The sequence below is a fragment of the Boleophthalmus pectinirostris genome, unplaced genomic scaffold (genome assembly GCF_026225935.1).
Source record: "Boleophthalmus pectinirostris isolate CB_2022bp ecotype Guang Dong unplaced genomic scaffold, ASM2622593v1 HiC_scaffold_7, whole genome shotgun sequence".
NCBI lineage: Eukaryota > Metazoa > Chordata > Actinopteri > Gobiiformes > Gobiidae > Boleophthalmus > Boleophthalmus pectinirostris.
This window is the reverse complement of record NW_026571473.1, coordinates 30,180,465-30,206,085: the sequence shown is the minus strand read 5'-3', so window position 1 is coordinate 30,206,085 and position 25,621 is coordinate 30,180,465. Positions and strand designations below refer to the sequence as shown.

The window sequence follows — 25,621 nt, the reverse complement described above, 5'->3', positions numbered from 1 at the left end:
GAATAATAGTTGAATAGCCTTAATAAAGTATGAACAATAGTTGAACAGCCTTAATAAAGTATGAATAATATTTGAATCGCCTTAATAAAGTATGAATAATAGTCGAACAGCCTTAATAAAGTATAAATCATAGATGAAAGGCCTTAATAATGTATGAATAATACTTGAACAGCCTTAATAAAGTATGAATAATAGTTGAACAACCTTAATAAAGTATGAATAATAGTTGAATAGCCTTAATAAAGTATGAATAATAGTGGAACAACTGTAATAAAGTATGAATAATATTTGAACAGCCTTAATAAAGTATGACTTAATTTTTGGAATGTTCCACAGTATCACATTAAACTTATCAATTTCCATGGAGACAAGCAGGTGGAAACAACAGACCAAGTTACTTTTACGTTTTACTCTTTAAGAACATTTTAATAGTTTACTTAAGTATATTAAGGATATTTTTTCATGTGATACTTTTACTTTTACTTGAGTATTTCTTTGCCCTTGTATCTGCACTTTTATTTAAAGGTGCATCAGTGTGTCTGGAATGTTTCACAGTATGGCTTTAAACCTTCCTATCTTCATGGAGACCAAACCAGACCGAGTTACAGGTCAGATCTGTGGAGAGGCGATGCCGCTCACAGTTAGAATTCCTGTTTTTCTAGGTATTTTTGAGCTATAAAACCATGTGAAACTGAATAAATGTAGAGACGGACCCCAAACCAAAACATACTCCACCTCAAGTACATTTTTAATACTTTAATACTTTTACTTATATTGGTATATCTTTTCATGTCACACTTTTACTTGAGTATTTTGGTATTACTTGCTCCAGGATTTGTACTTTTACTTAAATAACAACCACTGAGTACTTCTTCCACCACTGATTGAGAGTAAAGCGTCGCTCCCATTATAACGAGCGTGTTTGAAGGGCGTATGTCTAATGAAAACAGACCCGTCACTGCATTGTGCCTATTGCTTCTAACTGACTCCATCTGACACTTAACTACTGATGGGAATAACACACTTCAGGCCATATGGATGTTTGTTAGCTCACTGGGTTAGCGCCGTCGTCAGGGAATGGTTCCAATGGATGAGCTAAACGAGATGTGAGGTTCTGTTCATCATTGTTTTAGTAAATTACGTTTGATTCTGTATTGTATTAGTTTTTTTATAATCAGAGGCAGTAAAGTAGTAGCCAAAATTTGTAGTTAAGTAAGAGTAATGTTACTTCAGAATAGTGTTCCTCAAGTGCAAAGTAGAGCAGTGGTCCGAGAAATTATTCAAGCAAGAGTAAAAAGTAAGTAGTGAGTAACTTAAGGGGCTATATTAAGGTATTTTCTGATATGTGTCATTATGTAATTTATCAAAAACATAGAGTTGGAGTTGTAATCTTAACAGAATGTTGTGCTTAGTGGAAAATGTAAAAATGATCAAGGTACAAACAAATACAATACAAGGTACAAGTTATGCCCTGACAAAGAAGCTGATTCAAAGCTGGTTGAAATGCGTTGGCGTCCCATCGTGTAATAAAGGACTTTTAATATATTCACTCAGAGTGCCTCGGGTTTATACCTTGCCCACTTTTACATTTTTCACTAAGGGCAACATTCTGTTAAAATTACAAGTTTAACTCACGGAGCGCACCTGTACTGCTATTTTTGACTTTTTTATGATCCAGTGAAGTGCTCTACCTCTTTTGTGCATCTTCATTCACACATAAAAGAAAAGAAAAAGACAAATGCTGCATATTTAGATTTAGAGTTCTTCTCTCAAAACAGAAAATACTCATGTGGTAATACATGAAGTACTCCACTGTGTTTGTAAACTCTGTACACCATCACTAGAATCTTTTGGATGATTTCAGCGTTGAAATTGCAAATCTCTACTGAACTAAAAGTAAAAGTGAACTTGAAAACTACTGTGGAACAAAGTGTTTCGAGCTTCAGAGATGTAGACAGAGTAATAATAAAGAGTTACTCAAACATTTGTTAAACATGCATTTAAATTATTACAGGTCGTTTCATTGTTTAAACAATGAAAAACATGTATTGTTTCTATGAGTGAACTTGCTCTTGCCTCTAATGTGTAACTTATCTGCATCAAGTTCGGTGTCATACTGCGAAACATTTCAGGCAAAGCATTCACATATCCAACGAGACAAGCAGGTTGGCCGACCATCCATGGACACTAACACACCTTTTCTTTTTTGTTTGCTTCTAAACTTTGCGTATGTTGTTTTAATAGTTTTGTTCCTACTCCTTTATTGGCAATTTTAGGGCAAACTAGGTCAATTTTGCAGCTTTGTGATCAAAAACTGAGACTGTGCTGCCTCCACTGGCCACTGCGATCTCAAGTACTACGTGACATCACACAGGACTGCCTTTGTTTGAAGCCAAGGGTGTGTCCTATCTTAAACACTATTCCTGCATTTGATTATTTTTCCGAATCATTTTTCCAAGGAAGTTGCCTAGCGACACACGTGGCACGCTCCTTTTCACTTTGTCTTCACTGTGTTTGGACACTTTGGTGGTTTAAATGACAATTTCAGTCGCTCGGATTACCGCAATACCTTACCACGTCCGTATCACTGCCTATGGGTTTGGTAGTCAACGTCGTGGTGAGGCTTTCCGAGTCCGACACACGAAACATAATAAGCTCGAACGTGACGTCAAATCCGAGGTCCAAGTGGGAGTCGGAAAATAATCGAATGCACTGTATTTCTGGTTGCAGGAGGCGGCGTTTGAAGTGTGGATACTCGTTAGACCAATCGTACTGTTCCTTATCCCTCCAGAGCCTGCCCCTTTTCACCTCTCATTATTTCCTTTAGTCCTCCAAGTACAGTCCAAGTTAGAAGCAAATGCAGATGGAAATGCAGATGTGAGATTAGTTTAGATGTTTAGCCCCACTTTAATTAACACATTTTTTTTAACTACATATACTTTTCAACCTTTAAGCCATCAACAGCTCCAGAAACAGCAAGGCAATTACATAAAGAGCGCACGCACAGTACAGCAGGTCCTTATCTCTCGCATATGTTTATGTAAATGCATTGTGTAGATACGTACGCGGCAGCCTTTTAACCTGGAGTTAGCTTGTAGCGAGGCCCTGGGGGAGCTAGCACTGCGCCATGTTCGCGGGATCCGAGAGAAAGTAGTTCTCCCCACGCAACACAACCCTCCTACCTCACCGGCACATGTACAGAACAGGCTGGGAGCAGGAACCATCAGGTCTTATGTGGGCGGAGTGTAACTATCACACCGTAGTTATCTAGGGCTGCGTGGAAGAAACTTTTCAACCCCAAGTGCAGCTATATTTCTAATTATTACGTGTTTTTTTGGGGGGTAATATTAGTACTTTCATAGTTTTACATCAAGTATAAAAGTAGCATTGAGTTCTAAAATGGAAAGCCTCTACCTATGTGATTAAATTCCAATCAAAATGCTGGAAAAATTGATGGATAGGCAATGCATTTTTCTGCTAGTTTGAATATTCATGTAAAGATTCATGTATGATGTATTCTTGCAGCGTTAATTCTCTTTTAAACAGGCTTTTGGTCACCGTGGGATCAGTATTTCACATTTTCTAACTTAAAATAATGTCCGCACATGAAAATTATATAAATTTCACATCTGTTATCAATTAACATTCAGGCGTTGGAGCTCCCTCTGCTGTGAGCAACAGAAATTAACATGTAGAAGGTAAATAAATTAAGTTTTTAACCTAGTAAATGTTATGCTAATAGAGCCATGTGTTCAGTGTAAACACAATTTGACCGCAGAATGAGTCCGGTGATGGTTTAGGGGATTAAAAACGGCAAAGGAGAAGATTGGAGTTTTATCTATGACGAAACTAAACAGGCAATATGCAAACTTTTGATCATTTTTGTGTGCTCAGAGAGGACGAACCATTTTTGAGTGTTTAGCGAGGATGACTTTGGAATGAATGGATTCATGAATCAGACGTGAGTGAAACAAAATACAACTCCAACTCCTTCTTGATTGAAGGACATTATAACTAGCCAGGCTGGCGCCACCTAGTGCCTCTGCTTAATTTCATTTCTCTCCAGCGACTAGGTCAGGAATCAGAATACACTAGACGATTTGCAAGAACCCCAGAAGTTGTAGACCGCGCACAGGCCAATCAGCGAAGAGCTGAACCAACCCGAGTTGTAAGGGCCAACTGCATAGGCTATCCTCATTTACACTTCCTTTGTCAAATACAATCTTCACATTTTTTCACATTTAATTTACAAGTTCATCTCATAGAAACGACAATGATTGTTGACCGACATGTTCACTCTCTGCTTTGTTTGTTGTTGCGCCGGCAATTACTTGAACACCACTGAGCATTCCGGCTTAACATACGTCGCGACCAAATAGCAGCGAGTGAACAAATCCTAATGCTGCGAGGTCAGACGGTTTACACGAAATTAAATCGGCTAATGAGTCAGGCTACATTATAACGTGATTAAGATTTTTTACACTATTTTACATTACTTTACATTATCTATTCTGTGTTAATTTCTCACCAAAACATACATGGATTTGTGTTTTGTTTCATTCACACAAGTTTAACACACACAATGTGCAAATTTAAGATGAGTTCTTCTCTTAAATGGAAAACACTCCTTGTGAGGTCATGTGGTAATACATGCGGGTGTTTTTTAACTCTACACACCTTCCTTAGAATCATTTGGATAATTTAAGATTTGGAAATGCCAATCTCCACTGAACAAAAACTATCAGCTATCTTTTAGAGACAGCTGTTAACCTGAAAACTACCTCTTCATGACATCATAAGGTGGAGCAGAGCATTTTGAGCTTTGGACATGTAGACAGACTAATAATGCAGGATTACTCAAACGTGTGAATGAAACAAAACACAACTCCAACTTTTGACAACATTCTAACATGTCTTAACACTCACAAGAGTCAATTTTACATGATATTGGGCCTTTAATATGAAAAAACCTCTCAAAAGTTCCTGTGTTCTCCGTCTTTTCTCTCTATTTATTTCAATGACAGCCCCTGCGCTTTGTCCTTCCAATGCGTCTCCCCAGCGGCGTCAACACATTTGGGCAGTGGAGAGGAGCCTTGAGGCGGAGGAGGAGAGTGTCAGCTTTGTGGAGATGAAAGAAGCGGACCTGCACATTTAGACAGAGTATATCCGTTTGGGCTCGCGAGGATGGGAGCGCCGTACCACTAAGAGGATGGAGAAGAGATGAGAAAAATAACACTATAAACATGAGAAAAGTAGTGCGGCACCCAAAATGGTGGACCTGTATTGTGTTTTGATATAGGTGGAAGTGTGTGTTGATTTTACTTTTAATGTTTTAAAGCGTCACGGTGTAATTTATTGTTGAATTGATTAACAGGTATCCATCGCCACAAATCTGAGTTCCTCTTCCTTTTTATTCATCGAAATGTTGTTCCTTTGACTATAATCTTCTAGCCAGGCTAGTGCCTCCACTCAATTTCATTTCCCTCCAGCGACTAGATCAAGAATTGGAATACACTAGACTAGAGGTCCCCAACCCCACTGCCTGGAACCAGTACCGGGCCGTGGGTTGTTTGGTACCGGGCCATGATAGCGCGAACCCCTCCACACCGCACAGACCATCCCTCCTCCCGTACGCCACTAAACCAGGTCTAACCAGGCCTAAAACAGGTCTAAAACAGATCTAAAACAGGGTCTAAACCAGGATTTAGCCAGGACTTAACCACGCCGCTGGATCATGCACCACGCCCTGCCTCGCCCCCCCCCCAAACCCCTTCCGGTCTGCGAAATATTATCTGATATAAAACCAGTCCGTGGGGCAAAAAAGGTAGGGGACCACTGCACTAGACGGTTTGCAAGAACCCCGGAAGTTGTAGACCAGCCAATCAGCGAAGAGCTGTGAAGCCATGATGTCAAACTCAAGCGCCTGTCTGGGTCCCTTTTGTGGTACAACACAACAGTAAACAAAGAGGTCGAGATGGATGTAGACATAGACATTCTGTGTTGGCAACGATTCTCGAGATCGAGGATTTAAAGCCAGAATAAAGAGAATATGTGGTGAATTTTATCAAGGAGAAAGACGTTATTGCCCTTCTTCCTACGGGATTTGGTGCATTACATACGTCACGGCCAAATAAATAAAAAAGTACCCGGCTACCGTCAAGTGAATGAATCCTAATGCTGTGAGGTCAGACGGTTTCCACAAAGTGAAACCGGTCGATGAATCAGGCTAATAATCTTCCACAGAAGGCAATGAAACTCCAAAGTATCTTTTTTTTTTTTATTTTTTTTTTTACATGGATTAGGAGACCTCCAAAAAGTGGGACTGTTGGGAAAATTATGGGAAATCTACAGAACAAATATATACCTAACATAGTTTCTAATACCAGCAAGGTTATGAGTTCAATTTCCAGATCACCCAGGCTTTTCTGAGTGGAGTTTACATGTTTCTCCTCATGTCAATGTCTATCATTAACACACCACTTTCATAATAGGAATCGATCTTGCAACCTTTGGATTGGGGGACAACATTCCAGTACACCTAAAGTCTCATTATAATGGGTTTCTGGCATAAATTTAAAATAATTGTTAAAGATTTCGTCCTCCATTGTGACATTAACTCAAATCAAAATCTTATATTTCACAAATGAGGAAAGTTCCCCACAAAATCATTCAAATTAGGAAGGAATAATGTTCCTGTGTGAAGCCAATTTCTATAATGAAAACGTTCACCATTTATGGATCATAAGTTTGGTGATTTTTTTTTTTCACAAACAAGCAAATTTATCATATTTGCCACTGACCATTATAGAAAATGAAGCAACTTTTGGCTGAGACTGAGTGCGGCATTGTTTCTTAATACAACTTACAAAACGTCTGCCCACTTCATCATCTTGTCAACAATACAAATCACAGGACAGCCTATTTATTTCTCCTTGTTCCACTAGTGTAAAAAGCCAACTTTAGCTAACCCTGACTTCCTCACATAAATCTTGGAGCTGCGTTCGGCCTTGCTCTCCTCGCTCGGTGAGGTTTGACTAAAACACTTGTGTAGAGTACATTATTGGTGAAATGGGCCTTGAATGAAGCACCGGGCTCTCCCTCGCTCCCCCGCTCCCCCGCTCGGACAGAGAGAGAGGATCCAACCCCGGCGTCTGCAGATCGCTCTAATGAAACCACTGATGAGGTATTGACAGCTCCAGTATCCACACGGCTGCTGCTGCTGCTGCTGCTGCTGAGGTGTCCCTGTCTGTAATGTGCTGACCCCAACTCCCACGTACACACACACACACACACACTCACACACGCCCTCTTTTCTACATCCCCCCTTTCTCTCTCTATCTCTTACTCCCTCTTATCCCTTTCTCTCTGCCTCCTTGTTTCTCTCTTCTGCTCTCACTGGTCTCCTCTTTTTCTGTCTTCTTCTTCTTCTTCTCTCCTCTGTGTGTGTCTCTCTCCTCCCTGTCTATCGCTCTTTTCTGAATCTCTCTGTCCCTTTCCCTCTCCTCTGCTCTCCCTGATCTTCTCTCTCCCTCTCACTCTGTCTCTCTCCTCTCTCTGTGTCTCTTTCCTCTTTCTCTGTCTCTCTCCTCTCTCTGTGTCTCTCGCTCTCTCTGTCTCTCTCTCTCTCTCTCTCTCGTCTCTCTGTCTCTCTCTGTCTCTCCTCTCTCTCTATCTCTCTCCTCTCTCTGTGTGTCTCTCTCTCCCCTCTCTCTGTCTCTCTCTGTCTCTATCTCTGTCTCTCCTCTCTCTCTCTCTCTGTCTCTATCTCTCTCCTCTCTCTCTCTGTCTCTCTCTCTCTCTCTCTCTGTCTCTCTCTCTCTCTGTCTCTCTCTCTCTCTCTCTCTCTCTCTGTCTCTCTCTCTCTCTCTCTCTCTCTGTCTCTCTCTCTCTCTCTCTCTCTCTCTCTCTCTCTCTCTCTCTCTCTCTCTCTCTCTCTCTCTCTCTCTCTCTCTCTCTCTCTCTCTCTGTCTCTCTCTCTCTCTCTCTCTCTCTCTCTCTCTCTCTCTCTCTCTCTCTCTCTGTCTCTCTCTCTCTCTCTGTCTCTCTCCTCTCTCTCTCTCTCTCTGTCTCTCTGTCTCTCTCTCTCTCTCTCTGTCTCTCTCTCTCTCTCTCTCTCTCTCTCTCTCTCTCTCTCTCTCTGTCTCTGTCTCTCTCTCTCTCTCTCTCTCTCTCTCTGTCTCTCTCTCTCTCTCTCTCTGTCTCTCTCTCTCTGTCTCTCTCTCTCTCTCTCTCTCTCTGTCTCTCTCTCTCTCTCTGTCTCTCTCTCTCTCTCTCTCTCTCTCTCTGTCTCTCTCTCTCTCTCTCTCTCTCTCTCTCTCTCTGTCTCTCTCTCTCGTCTCTCTCTCTCTCTGTCTCTCTCTCTCTCTCTCTCTCTCTCTCTCTCTCTCTCTCTCTCTCTGTCTCTCTCTCTCTCTGTCTCTCTGTCTCTCTCCTCTCTCCTCTCTCTCTCTGTCTCTGTCTCTCTCTCTGTCTCTCTCTCTCTCCTCTCTCTCTCTGTCTCTCTCTCTCTCTCGTCCCTCTCTTTGTATTTGTATTTATTTACTAAAAGGACAATATATATTAAAAGACAAGATAATTCAAAAGAAAAACATGTACTTGTAAATATGCAGGATTGTAGCCAAAGCTATTTTCCATCCATATTGTCTCTCTCTTCCGCCTCCCCCCTTTCACCCTTAACACACATCTTCCATCTCTCTCTCTCTTTGCCTCCTTCTCTTGCTCTTTCTCTCTCTTTGCTTCTTTCTCCCTCTCTTTTCCTATCCCTTTCTCTCTTTCCTTTTGTCCCTCTGTTTTTCCCTCAGTTCATCTTTCTCTGTCTCTCTTTGCTTCTTTCTCTCTCTTTCCCTCTCTCACTCTTTCCCTCAATTTATCTTTCTTTCTCTCTCTTTTTGCTTCTTTCTCTTTCTTCCCCTTTGCCTTTCTCTCTTTCAATTTGCCTCTCTCTCTTTTTTTCTTTGTCCCTGGCTCTCTCTCTTTTTGTTTTTCCTTCTCTCGCTCTTTTTGCTTTTGCCTCTCTCTTTCCTTCTTTCTCTCTTTCCCTTTGCCCCCCCTTTCTCTCGCTTTCCCTTTGCCTCTTTCTCATTCCCTCCCTCTCTCTTTCTCTGTCTCTTTGCCTCTCTCTCTTTCTTTCATTTTTTTTTATAAAGCTGTGAAATATTTCTCTCACCTGTGGTCTGGTTTTGGGCTTGGTTTTGGTGGGAACCCTTTACTCCACAGGACGGCGTAAAACTCTCCCTCTCTCTTTTCTTTCTCTCCTCTGTTTTTCCCACCCTCCTCTCTTCTGCACCCATGGGCCCGTCTGAAGTTCTGGAGCGTGTCCGATACCGCTCCCCCCCCTTCGCCGTACGCACACGAAGGGTCGGCCGGGGGGAGGGGATTATTGCCAATGACGGCGTATCGATCCGATCATGTTGAGTCTTCAGAGAACCAGGGTTACTCATTAGCACATTCACACAGTCGTCACGTTTAAGAGCTGCATCTGCACAAAACGAAAGAACCACGGAGAGACGGATGGAGAAAAGCATCGACGTGTTTAAGACTGAACACGGGGGGGGAATCTGAGGTGGGGCATGACTGCAGTAAAGTCTTTTTTTGTTTTGTTTACATATGCTAAATGATCACATATATTGTCTTTTATATATGAGCATGATTTGTTGACAAAAATGTAGTGATATTTTTGCATTAGTTTATTTATTTTAATGTGGATTTATGCTTTTATTGAACATTAGCCAAGACTTTTTTGCACATTTCTGGTCAATTAAATAAAGAAATATATATTACAATAGACAATATTTTAAAGGTACAGTATGTAACTTTGTGGAGGTGACGCATCGCCCACTTGATTCCATAGAAAAGGATGTTTTAAGTCATACTTTGGAACTGTCATGGTTGAAACATATTGGCTTTGACCATTTAAATAAAGGCCTTTTAACTATACTTTTCCTCTTGCGACTTTTACTTTTTTGGAGTGTCCAGATTTGGATTTTACTGTGTCTAAAGTTTTAATCCTTTTTTTCCAAGAGCGCCGTTTACCTGTTCTCACTTATTGAAAAACCTGCAGCAAACAGCCACATTTTAGTTTTATTTTTTTCTGTTTTTTCATACTGTGGAACATTTTCTAGAGCCAGGTTAAAGCCAAGACTCATATTTGTGGAGATGCAAGCACACACTGTAAAGATGTGTGTTTTTCAGCGCAATAAACAACCAAAATGAAAAAAAAAAAAAAAAAAGAATGAATAAAAAATCATTTGTTTTAAAAATTGTATTATTGATTTATCTTTTGTAAATGCAATGGCACAACGGCTTTAGGTTTGTAAAAGGATAATTAGGGCATTTACATAAAATTCAATATCAATTTTATCTGTGTTATTAGGTTCTTTTTTCAGACCAAGAGTTTGTTTTCATACCTGACAGTTTCGACTGCCACTAGTTGGTCACGTGATGTTGCTGTGACTTGTCCAGCCAGCTGATTTAAACAGGTTTTGGCGCCGTCTTCTCATCAGTGGAGGCAGGAAGATGGCGCCATCTGCAGTCCGACTTCCACAGGACAGTATCGCAGGTATATGAGAGTAAAAAAAGCCCCCTCATCCCGGTTTATCGTCCCATGAGCACGTTTCCGTATTTCCATTGCCCCTTGAGGAAGTCGGACTCCAGATGGCGCTCTCATCCTGCCTCTGCTGGTAGGAAAACAGCGCCAAAACCTGTATAAATCAGCTGAGGGACACATCACAGAAACATCACATGACCACTCTGAGGAAGACCGAAGAGTGAGCAGTCGAAACTGTCAAGTATGAAAACAAACTCTTGGTCTGAAAAAAGAACCTAATAACATAAATTATCAGAAGATCAAATGAACCTCACTGGGCTTTTATCTGCAAAAAATAAATAAATGATTGGACTGGAAAAGTTACACTGTGCTCCTCTTTAATATGTTTATATGTATATGAAATCTGCTCCTATTAGGGCTGTCAAAAATGATCAAAAATCAATACTAAAACTTGTACTGTAGTAACTATTACTACTAGATTTGAAGGCAAAAGGAGAATGGATTCTACCTGGACGACTGAGGAAATTTACACACAACTACTAGATTTGAACATGTATCTAAAAAGGTCACATTCACAGGACAGAAATGAACCTTTCCTGAATATTTTTAAAAGATCTTGAGCTGAATCAGAACAAGTAAATTAGTACACGCCAATGGACCACTTTGGAACTTACCTGAACCACTGAGGGATTACATGGATATACTACAAAAGAAACTACTACAATTTAAACCTGAGTTATTGAGTTTCGAGTCTATTCCTTAGTATTGAAATTGAGTTGCATGGCATTAATTTGCGCTCTAACTCCCACATTGGAACTCGCTCTGTCTCTCATTTGCATCTACATTAAAATCAACCTGTATACGGCTCGCTCTCTAACCCCAATGCAGATATTTCAGCCTATTGCAGTCTGTACCTCAAATGTAGGTTACGCATGTGCACGGTGTCAACCCGGTGATGAATACAGGCCTAATTAGCTTCAGAATTAGCATCAAAGCTCACTTACGGGCTTTCATTTCACGCCGTCTCTGTGTAATATCCGTGCGCGCGATTGCATGCTTAATCAAGGGAAAAAAGTGCAAAAATAGTCAATTTCCAGAGCGAAAATCCTGATGGTGCTGGCTTTTTTTTATACACAAAGTTTGGTGTTTATTTGCAAGACTTGTGTTGGGTGATGATGCAAGGCTGAGGCAACAGAGGCACACAAGGATATAGCCAAAACAGTGATTAAAGAGAGCGGATTTTACTTCGATGGGGTATTAACGGCGAACACGTAACATATTTAGATCGCCGTGTTGTGAATCCTGCACATGAAACTACTGCACAGTGTTTCAGGTTTTCATGTTGCTCTGTACGGTTGTGCAAAACGTTCATTCATGCAGTTTCATCCATGCATGTTTGAGTAATTCAGTGATCTCTCCCGGGCCTTATTCCAACCTTCAATTAGAGCTCTGCACGCGCGGGACCTGACGCAAAACAGCACAGCGCGGGACACATTTTGAAAGCTCATTGCGGGCGCGGGGGGCAGCAAACTAAACTAAATATCAGTGTAAAGTAAAAGTAAAATGTACAAATGATTAATGTTTGTCTATCATACAGAATTTGTGCTGGATATTTTATTTGGCATTTAAAAAAACATTTTTAAGCAGCCTAAACTTGCGGACGTGGTCTAACCAAGGACACATTTTAGACAATTCCTTTCCGCTTCTCTGTGTTTGATAGAGCTTAAGAAAGAAAGCATCCACCAACCGATCTTGCGGGCGTGAGCGGGACTGAAAATTATAATTCTTTGCAGGAGCGGGATTGCAAAATGTCAGTGCGAGTTGGAGTTGGACTGAAAATTCTGACCTGCGCAGACTTCTAACCTCCATCCAGCCATACAACTTTGTCCAATGCTCCGCCCATAAGCCTACAAACGTTCCAATTTCCATCAATATTCACAAACCTTATGCAATGTGCAGTACTTTTATGAGCAAAATGCACTTTATTTCTTTCTTTATTTTATTTAAGACACAGGGACAGTGCACAATATACTGTACATTAACCTTAACAGGAGAGATGCATTGTGTCAGGTTGTAGCACTAGAGCTCATATCCACATGTAGTCCCTGGTGCATGGTTTTAGGTTTGTAATGTGATAGTGTCAGAATAATTTTATTATCCCATATTTGCTAAATACTTGTGTGATATTCTAGGCCTATGAGTTAACCATTTATGTAACTACAATTCTTTGATTTATAATGTACCAATCACTTGTCACTTGTTGAATAACCTCTGTGTGTTTGACAACTGTGTGCAGTGTCCTATCGCTCTAGTGAACCTCGAGATGATTCCTCACATGAAGCCAACTCCCACTGTCACACATGCAAGAGTTATGATGGTGTCTGACCATAACTAAGGCACCTCCTGTTTGTACTATGCATAGCTGCACCAGTTTCTTATTATGTCTTTGCTGTTTCCCCTTCCCCTTGAGAATTATCATTCTGTAACTAGGGCCTCCTAATGAAATAAAAAGAGGAGAACGGCCTTGAGTCATCAGAACGTGTGGAGACTGTTGGTTTTGATGCCCACTCTCTGCCCGTTCTCCTCGCGAGTAAAACTGAATTAATCTCTTGTCTTTCTTCTTGTTTACAATGTTTAGATAAACCTAACAGATAGCCTTCTGAAGGGGAGTGACTTAGCACAGAGAGGAAAAAGAGGGGGAGACCCTTAAACTAAAAACGTAAAATATGTTAACAGGTTGTTTTCTGTGAATAGTGCATTTTCAGAACAATCAAAGGTAAAAAGATGATTTAAATATGTTAAGTGTTAGCAGTTAATGCCCCCATAGAACTGTAATACCCCCTCTTTAAAGTTGCATTGTGTAACTTTTCTAGTGGAGGGTCCATCAAATCCTTTTCTTCATGGAGATGTTATTGCTTTGTCTGGAATAGAGCTGGGTATCATTAAGAAGTTGCTGATACGATACACATCTCGATACACACGCCACGATACGATATATATAACTCGATACTTAGGCTACGATATGATACATTTCTCAATACAGTGAGATTTCGATTCGATATGTTACATTTCAAATCAGTTCGATACAGTTCAATATAAAATAAAGGCTAAATCATGGCTGTGATACTAAAAGTCTTTGTTAAACCACTTCTTGTGCAAAGTTCACATAAAACACAAACATTTTAATCATCAAAACAGTGAAAATGTCAAATGTGTCGCATAAAGAGTTCCTTCCTCTGAACAAGTAACAAATTGTAGCTGTAACAAAATAATTTAGTAAATACACCAAAAAATACTCCTGGTGATATATCGATACAGCAACCCATGATATCGATACTGTATCATCACATTAGACGATACGATACATACCTCTATTTTTATGGAGACCCACCCAAACCAAGTTACAAGTCAGATCTGTGGAGAGGCGTCAGAATTCCTGTTTTTCACTGTACATGTGCCAGTCAATTATATCCATGTGAAATTATTTAAAGTCTATTTTTAAATTATTTTTAAGCTATTATTTTTTATTATCTGTGTTACCTTTTCCTGCTGTTCTGAAATTGCGCATTGCAACACTGGAATTTCCCCACTGTGGGACTAATAAAGGCATATTTTTTCAAGGTATTTTTGAGCCTTGAATGAATGAATAAATAAACGCAAGGTAAAAGCGGTTTAAAGTCATACTGCGGAACATTCCAGACAGAGCAATGATGGACCTGTCAGCTTCTCCTGGAGGCAGCCTAAACAGAGGATGTTAAGAAAGAGGCTTGGAGAGTTAGAAAAGGTCTCAGACATGTCTCTTTATTTGAGTCAGGCAGATACAGGTCTCAAGATTCAAGGTTCAGCATGATTTTGCCTACGCGGCGTCTCTCAGTGCGTCGGTCGTCCCTCGACAACGCGGTCGGCGTTTCCCCACTCATGCACAGAAAAACTGGATGCCTTTTATACCAGCATAACTGTTGAGTTAGCATCTTTATGGAAAAATACACAGCACTTTTGCCCAACACGTGTCCCATAACAGACTGGCCTATGCTAAAGGTTGGAGATACACCCCTTATCTGTCCCATATACATTCACCATTGACACTCCAAAGTCCAAAAACATACACAGCATGTCAAGGAACACAGAGATTAATTACAGGGCGTATTAACATATGAATGAAACTTTAAAAACACAGGGTAGAAGCCCACAGACCCCCAACCAAAAAGTTCCATAATCCACATCTAACACAACTAAACCGTATGAATATTTACTTACATTATTATACAGTAGCGTCGTCGTTGTGTAACGTTGTGTACACGGTGTGAGGAGCGCGGCTTTGTTGTGCGAGAGTGACGCGACCTCTCTCTGATTTATGTGTGTGCGCGTTTGTAAATTACACCTCATTACTTCTCATTGTCGCAGTGCGCTCCCGTGGACGGGTAACGGCCACGCGTAAATATTTCACACACACACACACACACACACACACAAGGGCTCGTCGCTTTTCATGGGCCCTGTCAATACCGTGTCACACTTTCACTTTTGGTTCACGTGCAGGCTACGTTTAATAACCGACTCGTTTACTCATCTGATTTCACGTTCGACTATTATTATTATTTGCGAATTATATCATGTTAAAGGTTTAATACTAGGCTAAAGTGATTATTGAGCTGTAAAAGCCATGTTTTACAGTTTGAATAATCATGTCCAAAGCTCAAAATGCTCTGTTCTACCTTGTGATGTCATGAAGTTGTGACGTCATCAAGTTTTTAAGTTTGTTGTCGTCTTCCCGCTCATCTTCTTGGTTCTCCTCCCTCTCATCCGGATTTCTCTCTCTCTCCCCAGCTCCTCTCCGTCTCTGTTGTCTTATTTTGTACTTCTCTTGTCCTCTTTTCTTTATTTCCCCTCCCTCTCTCTTTCCGCTTCCTGCTCTCCTCCCTTTCTTGTCCTCCTTTTCCTCTCTCGCTATCTCGTCCTCTTCTCTCTCTCCTCTTCCTGTCTCTACTCCATCTCTAATCCCCTTTTCTCTCTCTCCCCATCTCCCTTCCCTCTCTTTTTCTACCTCTCTTGTCCTCTTCTCTCTCCATCTTCCCTTCCTTTCTCTTTCCTCTTTCATTCATTTTCCCTTCCTTCTTTCTCTCTGTCTCTCTCTCTCTCGTCTCTTTCTGGTCTCTCTCCCTTTCCACTTCCTGCTCTCTCTCTCTTTCTTTCCTCTTTCTCTCTCTCTCTACCTCTCTCTCCTGCTCTCCTCCATCTCATCTTCCTTTTCCTCTCTCTCTCTTTCCTCTCCGTTGCCTTATTTTCTACCTCTCTTGTCCTTTTTTCTCTCTCATGTTTCCTCCCTCTCTCTTTCCTCTTCCTGTCGCTCCTTCCTCCTTCTCTCTTCCTCCTCTCTCTCGTTTTCCCTCCTGCTCTCCTCCCGCTTGTCCTCCTTTTCCTCTTTACCATCTCCCCTCCCTCTCTGTTTATTTTCTACCTCTCTTGTCCTCTTCTTTCCTTCCTTCTCACTCCTGTTTCCTCTCTCTCTCCTCCCTCTCTTGTCCTCCTTTTCCTCTCTCTCCCCATCTTCTCTCCTTCTTTCTTTCCTCTTCCTGCTCTTTCTTCTTGCTTTCTTTGCTCTTCCTGCTCTTTTTTCCTCTTTCTTTCCTTTTTCTCTCTCCTGCTCTCCTCCCTCTCAACCTCTTTTTCCTCTCTCTAAATATCTCCTCCCTCTCTGTTGTCTTATTTTCTACCTCTCTTGTCCTCTTCTCTTTCTCATCTTCCTTCCTTGCTTCACTTCCTTCTCTCTCTCCTGTTTCCTCCCACTCTCCTCCCCCTATTGTCCTTCTTTCTTTGCCCCTCCTTCCTCCCAGTTTGTTTCCATATTTCTTCCCTCTCTTCTCCTTCTCTCTCCCTCCACTTTACTCACCTGCCTCCCCCTCTCTCGTTTCTTCCCCATTTGTCCCTCTCTTGTCCTATTCTCACTGCCCTCCTCCAACCTCTTTCTCCCTCCCAATTTTCTCCCTCTCTCTTTTCTTCCACATATATTATCCCTCTCTTCTTCCTCCCTCTCTCCCTCCTCTCCTTTCTTTTCTGCTCGTGTGTCCTGCTGCAGACCAAGGTGACTGTGTGTCTTGTGTGTGGAGAGCGTGTGCTGTTCCATCTGCTGCTCTTCACCTCGTCCCCTCACTCACACACGGCACAAACGTTCAGGGGCCAGACACACACACACACACACACACACACACGCTAACAGGGACAATGCATGAAGCTACGGACACTTCACTCGGCGCCGTCTGGACCGCGCGCTTGGTTTAGTTTCGTTACAATAAGCTCTATTCACGCTCACCCGAAAACGTTTGGTGTAGTTACCGACACTGAGCAATGGGCGCGTTATAAAACACAAATTGATAAGCAGTAGGGATGGGCATTCGATGAAATTTTCTTAATCGATCGTCGGAAGAATTAACGATCGATTATCGATTAATCATTAACGTTTTTATATTAAAATGATCATCATTATTATTACTATCTGCACTACTAATCTGCATAAATAAATTCAACTTTACGACATATAAACCGTAACCACTCTAGAGCCACATCGATCCGTTTGACATTATAATGTGTTTAATTCAGTTTTGCGCAACTCTCACAGAAACGAAACTTAAAACCACATCGCTAATTTGCATAAACTCAGCGAAGATAAAACTGCAGCTCTTGTGTCGCTGATGCGGTCAATTTCTGTCAGATTAAAAGACATGACTCAGTGGAATACAGGTTAGTGTGACCATATTTGCGTTTGTCAAAACCAGGACACCGTACGGGGGTGGGAGGTGGAGACTCGTCATCGACATTGCGCGACTCTCACTTGGCAAAACTTTTTCCCACTGGACACTGAAACATATGTTCCTGCTTTGTTCACTGTGCACATGGACTCACACTTGTCCCGAACGCAACGGAAAGCGTGGAATTTCTTGTACAAATCATCGTTAAATACGCATTTGTGCTTCGTTACGTTGCAGGCTGATCGACTGTTTGTGTCTCGCTCCTTCTGAGTGCAGAGAGACACATGTACAGACCCCTGTTTGGTCACACTACACACAGCAACCTACATTTGTCGATTAAAATTAACGTAATCGATGAATTTCTTAATGATCAATTATCGATTAATCATGCCCATCCCTAATAAGCAGTTTATAAAAGGAAAAAAAGAAAGAATACAATGACAGCCCCGCCATTGCCAACAGAGCCCAAAGGAAGTTATTGTCCTCATGTTTCCAAACGTTTTCCAGGTTTGTGACGTAAGAGTGAAAAGAGTCTATAGAAAATCTGATTCAAAACTGGGGTCTGGTTAGAAATGTGACAATCAAACTTGTTCAGCTCTGATACTGTGAACTAATGTTTACTTTTCAATCAATCAAACTTTATTTCTATAGCACCTTCCAACGACCAAAGCCGACTGTTACGACCCAGCTCGTTTGGGGTGAGGGAAGTAACAAAAGTAAAACCAAGATGTAAAATGGAATAAATTAAATAATGTTTAATTAACAGGAATGTAAAGGTAAATTAACAAAAGACTAAAAATATACAGAAAACAACCTAAACTAAGAAACAGAACAACAGAATAAACAGAGTTTTGTGCCAGAAAAGGGGTCACGCAGGCTTACAAAAAAACGAGTGGTAAAACTTAGGGACACACACTAAACTACAACACAAGTTCCCCAAATTAAACCACATAAACCCACAAACAGAATCGAGGGACCAAATCAAAAAAGGCACAAAACAGAACTAAACTAAACTACACACACACACAAAACAAAATGGCAGACTGGCCACCAAGGCCAGCAGCCCCGAACAGGTGCTGGTAATCTCCTTAAATAGGGGGAGGTGGCTGCAGGTGAGGTGGGCGTCGACCTGCCCCACCAATCACGGACCAGGGCTCCTGCAGCAGGAATCAGAGTAGTCGGCAACAATCACACAAACAAATTAGACCTAAGGCCAGGGGCCGTAACACCGACCAAAGTGCTGTACATCATTAAAACAAGATAAAAAACAACAAACATCATACAAACAAAATAAAGAAAGTGTCACAGGGCCACTAAGTGTTAAAAGCCATTCTAAATAAATATGTTGTAAGTTTGGCTTTGAACAGAGGCAGGTCAGGGATGGACCTTAACTCAATGGGCAGAGAGTTCCAGAGTTTTGGACCGGCCACTGCAAAAGAACGGTCACCCCACTGTTTACACCGGCACCGGGGGAACCTCCAGCAGATGTTGCCCAGCAGATCGTAGAGCTCTACTGGGTTGGAGAGGGGTCAAAATCTCACACAAATAGGAAGGTGCAAGACCATTGACTGCATTAAAAACAAACATCAAAAATTTTAAATGAATTCTGAACTGGACAGGGAGCCAGTGCAAGGAGTACAGGTACAGGAATACTTTATTTCCAGTATGAACCGATACTAAAGTAAACTGATACTTGAGTACACACTGAAAATACAATTTTTTTCCTCCTCTTAAAACATAAATAAACACATAACAAATCTTCTCAAAATGGATGGATCTGATTTAACCTGAACATATTTAATTAGTGTAAGGTCCTCATGAGGATTGAACCTGCAACCCTCTGGTTAGTGTGTAATCGTTCAACCCACTTCACCACTGCTATTACCTTCTGTATACAACAACACACCATGAGGGATGGAACACAGTAAAATAAATCACAAATTGTGAGGCTAAAATTGGAGACTGATTGCACAATGTATTTATTATAGACTAAATAATGTCAAAATCTGATCTTGTGTCGTTCTTGTAGATCCAATCTTGTGAAAACTGTATCTCGTTCCACCCCTACACACCATTATTCTTAAGGCATTTACAAAGATTTACTCTGCACGTTAAATCTAACTTGCATTGTTGTCAGGTTCACAGATAGGGAGTTTTTTTTCTTGAATTGTATGATTGCAATTTCCAGTTAAATTTATTTATTTTGTCTTATTGAAAAACACTTAGCCTAGATATGGCTTTTAATAATAAGCTTCCTGACTTGAAATTTGCCAAGACTTCAAATTCTGAACTCCACTCTACCATAGACGGCTGTAGACCTCCCGATTAAAAAGCTCCAAACTGATCATTGTGTATGAAGTAAGGGTGTAAGAAAAAAATTCAGTGATATATCGTGATACTTCATTGCACAATTCAAAACGGTTAAACTGAAAACAGGTCCAGATAAATTTTAAAAATATTTCTCACAAAAATTCAAAAGTTACAGTCACTGTTCTCACAATTAAAATAATCATAACAATAAATTATTTCATACAATTGTGTTCTCTTGAAGGTGTAGTTTGACCGTAATATTAGAAGTAATTATTGATAAATCTCAAAATATAATCTATTGTTTTAGTATCGGGATATATCATTATCACTCCACTCCCTTGTGTAGTCAATAAAAAGTTATTTTTACTGATGTCTTGATTAATCTTCATTGTGGCTTGTACAATCTTGAGATTTATAGGACGCCTCTTTTGCCACCAACATCACCAACGCCACTGAACACGTTATTATTTTTATTTTATGTGTTAAGACTAGTGAGATGTGCAATGGATGTAATGTAAACAGAAGAACCAGATTTGAGGAGGAGCTTGTGATAGATGACAGAAAACAACACAAATAGATCTGATTTAAAGATAATTATATTAATATTGTACAATGAATAACAAAAATTGTGGCAAAAGACCACACAATAACACAAATAAGACTTCTTTTTAAATGTCCTTTGCTTTGTTCTTTTGTCTGAACGCAAATCCTTGGTTTCTCTCAGTTTTTTACTTCGAAATCCTTTTTTTTTTTAAAGTTTCCTTGGGAACGCAAACGCAAAAAGTTCAATGCTTGTGGAGACGCAAACGCAAACGCAAATGTTCATTCCTTTGTTTGGAGATGCAAAACGAAACGCAAATGTTTATTCCTTTTGTTTTAAAAGTTCATAATCCAACTTAGGAGGAGAAGGGAGGAGGGGAAAAAAAACAATCCTACCAGGTCTGTAGGTTCAGATATAGCTCGCCACCTCTGGAGTAGAGGAATCATTGATTTTGGGAGGGGGAAAAAAACCTGACCTATAAAACAGAGGTCACAGGAAAAAACCCATAAATAGTTTGACACAATTCATTATTCAATATTCAAATATACAAATTAGCTAATTTTATCATTTCATTCCATCAATTAATCAAACTTAATATTTCATAATTCATTGTTCATAAATCATATTTCAAACTTAATATTTCATTGTTCATGAATTCATAATTCACATTTCATAAATTATAATTCATAGTTCATAGTTCATAGTTTATAGTTGCGCAACAATATAATAATAAAAAACTCCATAATTCATTCTTTTTACCCAAATGTGACTCAGTGCGTTGAGTGACAGGGCTGGCAGCCAATTAGATGAATGGAGCACACTCATTAGCCCTTATTAACTTAAAAAACTCGTAATCAAAATAATCAATCGAGCTTTCCTTCATACAGTTCATAAATTAATCTATCTACTTGAAGTAGACTTAAATAATATTACTTGATAATGCAATATTATAAAGTTTGGGACAACAAACAACTGAAAAGTTCGTCGCGGCAAATGCGGAAGTGCCGTTTTTATTTCATTAAACTTTTTTGAGGCTTCTTTCGTTACATCGGACAATGCGGTCTTGTAAATAAAGTCTTTAGTTGACTCACCATTGAGTTTGGCAATTTTCAGTTGTGATTTGATGAGTTTATTGAGCGGTGTTTCTGTCGTTTCTGCCAGTCCAAGCCGGAGCAGGAAGTGAGTGACAAGATGCCGCGGCGACATTTAAACACAGCGCCTCTTGTGGCAGAGCGAGTGAAATGATGGTATTGGATGGCAGAGTGATTGAATGGGCAGTATATGAGACGTGGGCTACAGGGTCCCCCCCTGACCTCATGTACGTCCCTGTACATGGGCTGATGGTTGGCCAGAGGACGAGATGTCGTGATCTGTCACTGCCAGAAACAGAGCCTTTCCAAGTCCTTCGAAGATCGTTTGCATGCTTTTCAGAATTGGCTGGCCCAATTGCTGATATTGAAATCTGTCTGGTGGTCGTCTGGTTCTAGTGGGACGTTGTTCTGTTTCGTCGACAGGTGATGACAAGTCAGAGTTAGGTTCGTGTAAGCTGCTGTCAATTTCAGGTTCAGGTTGAGCAGCCTCATCAATGTCATGCACCGGATCGGAATGTATAGACAGTTCTGGCAACAAAGCAGGTTCAGGGCTTCCTAGAGGTTCGTGTTCTAATGTTTCAGGTGGTTGCGGATCAAGATTTTCGGAACTGGTTGGAGCAAAGATTTCAGGTGAACTGGGAAGTGTCACAGTGGTAGAAAATCGAACTGGTTCAGTAACAGGTTCAGGGTACCATCTTGCAATCTGTTCATCGTCAGAGGAATGATCAATGTCAGAATCTTCAGGTGGTAAAGGAGGTGTTACAGGTTTTGCCACAGGCACAGGCTGTACATTGGAGGTAACAGGTATGCAGCCACAAGGTAAAAGCAAGTCTCGATGCAGAGTTCTTAGTGGCTTTTCTGCATCCTCAGGTTTCACAGTATAAACTGGTAAGTTGCCTGACTTCTTTACCACCACATACACCTGAGACTCCCATTTATCCGCGATTTTGTGTTTCCCCCTCAACTTGACATTTCGCACAAGAACACGATCCCCAACATCGAGTGTAGATGCTTTGATGTTTGTATCAAAACGTGTTTTGTTTTTTTGCATGATTTTTTTCTGCATTTTCAGCTGCCAGTTGGTAGCTCTTTTTCAATGTAGATTTCAGTTTTTGGACATATTCTGAGTGATTCAAGGAAGGTTTGATGACTGGTAAACCGAAAACAAGGTCTATTGGAAGTCGTGGTTGTCGACCAAACATTAACTCGTATGGTGTGAAGCCGGTGGTATCATTTTGTGTACAATTGTACGCATGGACAAGTGGCTTTACAAAGTCCTTCCAGTGGGTTTTTTCTTGTACTGTTAGGGTTCCGAGCATGTCAAGTAAAGTTCGATTAAATCTTTCAACTGGATTGCTGCGTGGGTGATATGGAGTTGTTCTGGTTTTGGTGATTCCAGCCAGTGTACAGAGTTCTTTGATTGTTTTGGATTCAAAATCTGGTCCTTGATCGCTGTGTATTTTTTCAGGGAAACCGTAATGTACAAAAAAATTGTCCCAGAGAGCTTTTGCAACTGTTTTAGCTTTTTGATTTGGGGTGGGGTATGGCAAGGGCATATTTGGTGAAGTGATCAGTGATGACCAAAATATCTTTGACGTTGCTTTTGTCTGGTTCAAGAGTCAGGAAATCAATACAGATGAGTTCAAGGGGATGTGAGGTTTTTGATGTTGATCAGTGGTGCAGCTTTCTGTGGCGGTGCTTTGCGTTTTACGCACCTTTCACACATCTTAACTTTGGCTTGGACATCATGAGCCATGCGAGGCCAGTAGAATCGGTTCCTCGCCAAATCCAAGGTTCGATCAATGCCCATGTGCCCCATCTTGTCATGCAAGTTGAAAAAGAACATCCGTGCGACACTCCTGGGGGTAGCACAAGTTGGTAATGTAGCTGGTCGCCAAGTTGCCTCCTTCGAACTAGGACATTATTTTGGAGCTCCAATCGATTTAGGTCCCCGTAGAAGAAGTGGCAGCTCTGGTAACTGTTCTCTCAAGAGAGGGGGTGGTGATATGCCAGTTTCCAACTGTGATATGACGTGGCTCAGAATTGGGTCAGCACGTTGTTTTTTAGCCATCTCAGCTGGACTCAGCTGAGGAACCAGAGGTAAGGCAAACTGTTCGTCTTCAGAGTAACTGTCTGGAATACTGTTGGTGGACATGGACAAAGAATGGATAAGGGCGTAATCAGGAGCACTTACAGACTAGCTGTCTCTCTGAAAGTGCTCGGACGGTACATTGGTCTATGTTTATGACATTAGGACTTTCAAGATGCTGCTCAGCGAATCGGAGTATTCTTTCCTTTTCTTTCTCTGATACAAAGTCTGCTTTGAGGTCACCATGAGGTCTGCGGGAAAGACCATCCGCATCCACATTTTGCCGGCCTGTCCGGTAAATGATTTTAAATGAGTAGGTGGACAGAGCAGACAACCAGCGATAGCCTGTAGCATCAAGTTTTGCCGAAGTGAGTAAGTAGGTTAAGGGATTGCTGTCGGTTACAATGGTGAAAGTAGTGCCATATAGATAGTCGCTGAATTTTTCTGTAACTGCCCACTTCAGGGCAAGAAATTCAAGCTTGTGGGCTGGATATTTGGACTCACTACGGGATAGGCCCCTGCTGGCATAAGCAATCACTCGTTCTTTTCCGTCTTGTTCTTGATATAATATGGCACCTAGTCCTGTTGAACTAGCATCTGTATGTAAAAGGTAAGGTTTTGATAGATCAGCAAAGGCGAGAACGGGTGCGGAGGTAAGTTTTTCTTTTATTGTTTCGAATGCTTGTTGACAGGAAGATGTCCAGCGGTTCCCCAATGGGTCTTTTGGATTGAAATAGTTTTCAGGTCTCACAAATGGCTTTTTTGTTTTCTGCGAAGGTGGGTATCCAGATGTTAGTTGGTGTAATGGTTGTACGATTTTGGAATATCCTTGAACAAATCTTCGGTAATAACCACAAAATCCGAGAAATGATCGCAATTCTTTCAGATTCTTTGGGACAGGCCATGATCTTAATGCCTGTAACTTTTCTGGATCTGTCTCAACCCCATTCTGGGACACAACATGTCCAAGGTAGCGTACGGAGTTCTGAAAGAAGGTGCACTTTTCAACAGAGAGCTTTAAGCCAAAATCCTTAAGGCGGTTAAGAACTCTCATGAGTCGCTCCTCATGTTGCTCCAAAGTAGGCGCAAAAACAATTAGGTCATCTATAAAGACGAGCACCTCTTTTAGATTCATTTCACCGACACACTTTTCCATCAAGCGCTGAAACGTAGACGGAGCATTGGTAACTCCTTGGGGCATCCGGTTAAATTCCCAGAACCCAAGTGGGCACACAAAAGCAGTTTTGCACTTATCCTGTTCTTCCATCTCTATCTGATAATATCCAGATTTTAAGTCCAAAACTGAGAACCACTGGGACCCTGAAAGTGCGGTGAACGTGTCCTCAAGCTTAGGAAGTGCATAAGCATCCTTTATGGTCTGTAAGTTGAGCTTCCGGTAATCTATACAGAGCCTGACGCTTCCGTTCTTTTTTCTTACCACCACAATGGGTGAAGCAAAAGGTGAGTCGGATTCTCTGATGACTTTAGAATCAAACAACTCTTGAAGATGTTGCCGAACTGCGTCAAGATCTTGTGGGTGTATGGGTCGTGGTCTCTGTTTAAACGGTGTGGGGTCAGTAAGCTTTATTTGATGCTTTACCCTGTCAGTTCTGCCAAAATCCAAGTCATGTTTAGCAAAGACCTCAGGGATGCTATTGAGTTTATTGATGATTCTGGCTTTCCATTCAGGTGTGAGTGCAGGGTTGTCCAACTTATAATCAAACAACGGTGTAGGTGAGGTGTTTGTCGTTTGTGAGTTGGTTTGGATGGCACAAGCAGTTGACTGGAAAACACACTGATTTCGGCAAGCAAAGCACGAGGAGGTAAGGTAACATCATGGTTGGATTCATTTGTGACAGGAACTGGCAAGAAAACGGGGTGCTGCTGGGTTGGAAAATCAACAAGACAAGTCTGGATCATTAGACCACCAGGTAAGTAAAAGGATGTAGGGTGTTCAATCATTACTGCTTTTTCATTAGTGATTAAGTGTGACACAGCAATGCCTTCTAACACCATGGTCTGCCCGGCAGGTACCGTTTGTGCAGTGTGGCTATGAAGTTTCACCAGTCCATGATGTTCTTTCTGATTGGATTTGTGTCTTTGTTCTAAAATATTGAGTACAGTGCGGTAACCAAAAGGAACAGGTCGAAAACCAGGACTTTGTTGGCTATGGACAGCATAGACAATGTCCAAAGTGTTAGTTCCAATGAGAACAAGGGACTGATGAGAGGGTTTAAGATCTGGCACCACCAAAGCTAAAGTGGAAATGTCAATGGGCGTGCCCAGGAAATCTGGCGG

General features: G+C 41.1%; 2 protein-coding genes across 4 annotated transcripts in view; both read right to left on the bottom strand.

The window, feature by feature from the left end:
- nlgn1 (neuroligin 1) overlaps positions 1 to 25,621 on the bottom strand; it is a 733,956-nt gene that overhangs the window by 653,111 nt on the left and 55,224 nt on the right. The window lies entirely within an intron of this gene.
- On the bottom strand, positions 20,181 to 22,815 carry LOC129411999 (zinc finger protein jing homolog). Its single transcript, XM_055164451.1, has 2 exons — positions 21,235 to 22,815; positions 20,181 to 20,618 (listed from the first exon to the last, which is right to left on the bottom strand). The coding sequence occupies exon 1, from the start codon at positions 22,298 to 22,300 to the stop codon at positions 21,458 to 21,460; it is 843 nt and encodes a 280-aa protein (XP_055020426.1). The 5' UTR covers positions 22,301 to 22,815; the 3' UTR covers positions 20,181 to 20,618; positions 21,235 to 21,457.